Source organism: Octopus bimaculoides, chromosome 4, assembly GCF_001194135.2.
Source record: "Octopus bimaculoides isolate UCB-OBI-ISO-001 chromosome 4, ASM119413v2, whole genome shotgun sequence".
Taxonomy (NCBI): Eukaryota; Metazoa; Mollusca; class Cephalopoda; order Octopoda; family Octopodidae; genus Octopus; species Octopus bimaculoides.
Genome location: NC_068984.1, coordinates 53,093,124 through 53,095,122, shown reverse-complemented (window position 1 = coordinate 53,095,122; position 1,999 = coordinate 53,093,124). Strand labels below are relative to the sequence as shown.

The following is a 1,999-nucleotide window of genomic DNA, read 5'->3' as shown; positions in this document are numbered from 1 at the left end:
TATATTGGAATACATACATATATATATTGGAATACATACATATATATATTGGAATACATACATATATATATTGGAATACATACATACATATATATTGGAATACATACATACATATATATTGGAATACATACATACATATATATAACTCCCATTTTGCAAATATTCTGTCTTCCATATCAGCGCAGTAAAAAAAAAAGAACACATAATTAACTAAAACAATTTTGATAAATGAAATATTTTTATATTATGCCTTTAGTTTTAATTGGATTATCATCATCATTATTATTATTATTATTATTATTATTATTTATAGGTTTTAAATACAAGGATTCTATAATACATTCCATCTGGAAGAAAAATGGAGAGAAAAGGAATAAAATCGGTTGCAGTTCCATGTTCCGTGTTATTGTTATGGATCTTAATACCTTTTTCACTTGTTGACCATTCATTCGCACAGAATTCTACTGAACAGCATCGAAATGAGGAAAAATCCATGGAGAAAGGAATGAGTTTTCTCTTTATTATGACAAAACAGTTTCTGGAAGTTATACAACCTCATAAAATATATGAAAAATACGGTAAGATCCCACATTTTCATTTGTTGTGTGTTGTAAATACAGTTATTGCATAGCTGCGAAAATGATGAGAAGCACTGCCTCCCTATTTTATTATCAGTTTTAAAATACTCAAATACTTTAAATGCAAATAAGAAACATAACTGTACTAAACGAACAAAAGGAGTGAAAAGAAACCCAGTTATTAACACCGTTACTGAAGTTAATGATTTGATTCGACAATGTTTCAAATTCTCACGCAGCAATTTATGTTATAAATACTACAACCCCTCAATAATCAGTCCTGGTGAATACCATGGCTGCTTCCAAATTCCAAATTGTTTTCATTATTTTTACCCGCTAAATTAAGCCTTTAGTTGTCCTAAGTTGTGCTGTAAATATTTAATAACATGTTCTTGGAAGAACAGCATATTTCTTGTACATGGCCTTGTATTGCTGCGAGGTATATATTTTCACGTAGCTGTAACAACACGCACGCACACACACACACACACACACACACACACACACACACAAACACACACACACACTCTGTTCTGCATAACGGTAAACCTGAGAGTTTTAGGATACAGAATTATATCATGCTGTTTGAATATTTTTAGCTGTTATCTTCGTGTAATTGACTTATCATATTACATTAGACCTGAGCGACACACACACACGTATACACCCACCCACATGCACACACACTTTGGCAGATGGCTGACATTGTTTGTTTATTTTGGAATATGCAATATACCGAACACTCCCCACCTCCGTCACTGTTCCTTTTCTTCGATTACTTTCTCTACTTCAAATTCAACAGCTATGCCATCGGATCGATCGATCTAGCTTCTTGTAGATATACTATCCTGTAATTACTGAGGAATCAACAACATTGCACCAACGAACCAACCAATTTTCATTTTCGCAACAGGCGAAGGAAATCATTAATCATTAGTCTATATTTTACTTCCATTTGTCTTATTTGTCGCTTTGACGAGAAATATTTCATCTTTCTTCCTGTATTTCTGTGAGAAATATATCTTCTTTCCAACACCTACAAACATTCTAGAATCGAATTTCCTTTCCTTTTTAGTTGTTTAGCCATCACCCACTCCTAAGTCGGCTCTGATTGATCAGTCCTGTTATCAAAAGCATTCCTGCCGTGACCATCTCACCTTCTTTTGCTTTAGAGCACTCGGATTCGCACTGGCCGTTATTTCCTTACTAAGATGGTAGTGTTATTCAGAGTTTGTTTCGCTGATATTTCTAGTAATTTTGTCGTCCGTGTAAGAGACTCCGCTGTTTGGCTTGTTTTCCTTTTTAGTTTATTGTGCACATTCGCATGTATTTGGCACAGAAATATAGACACATACACACACACACACACACACTCTCTGTCTGTCTCTCTCTGAATATATATATATATATATATATATATA

The 1,999-nt window shown here is 33.4% G+C and overlaps 1 protein-coding gene across 5 annotated transcripts in view; it reads left to right on the top strand.

Annotated features, from left to right (window-relative positions):
- Positions 1–1,999, top strand: part of LOC106871829 (prominin-1-A) — a 144,619-nt gene that overhangs the window by 43,456 nt on the left and 99,164 nt on the right. For all 5 annotated transcript variants that reach the window (XM_014918539.2, XM_052967071.1, XM_052967069.1 and 2 more), the window contains exon 2: positions 314–578. In XM_014918539.2, coding sequence (XP_014774025.1) covers positions 359–578 — 220 coding nt within the window. In that variant the 5' untranslated portion in view covers positions 314–358. The remainder of the gene's footprint in view (positions 1–313; positions 579–1,999) is intronic.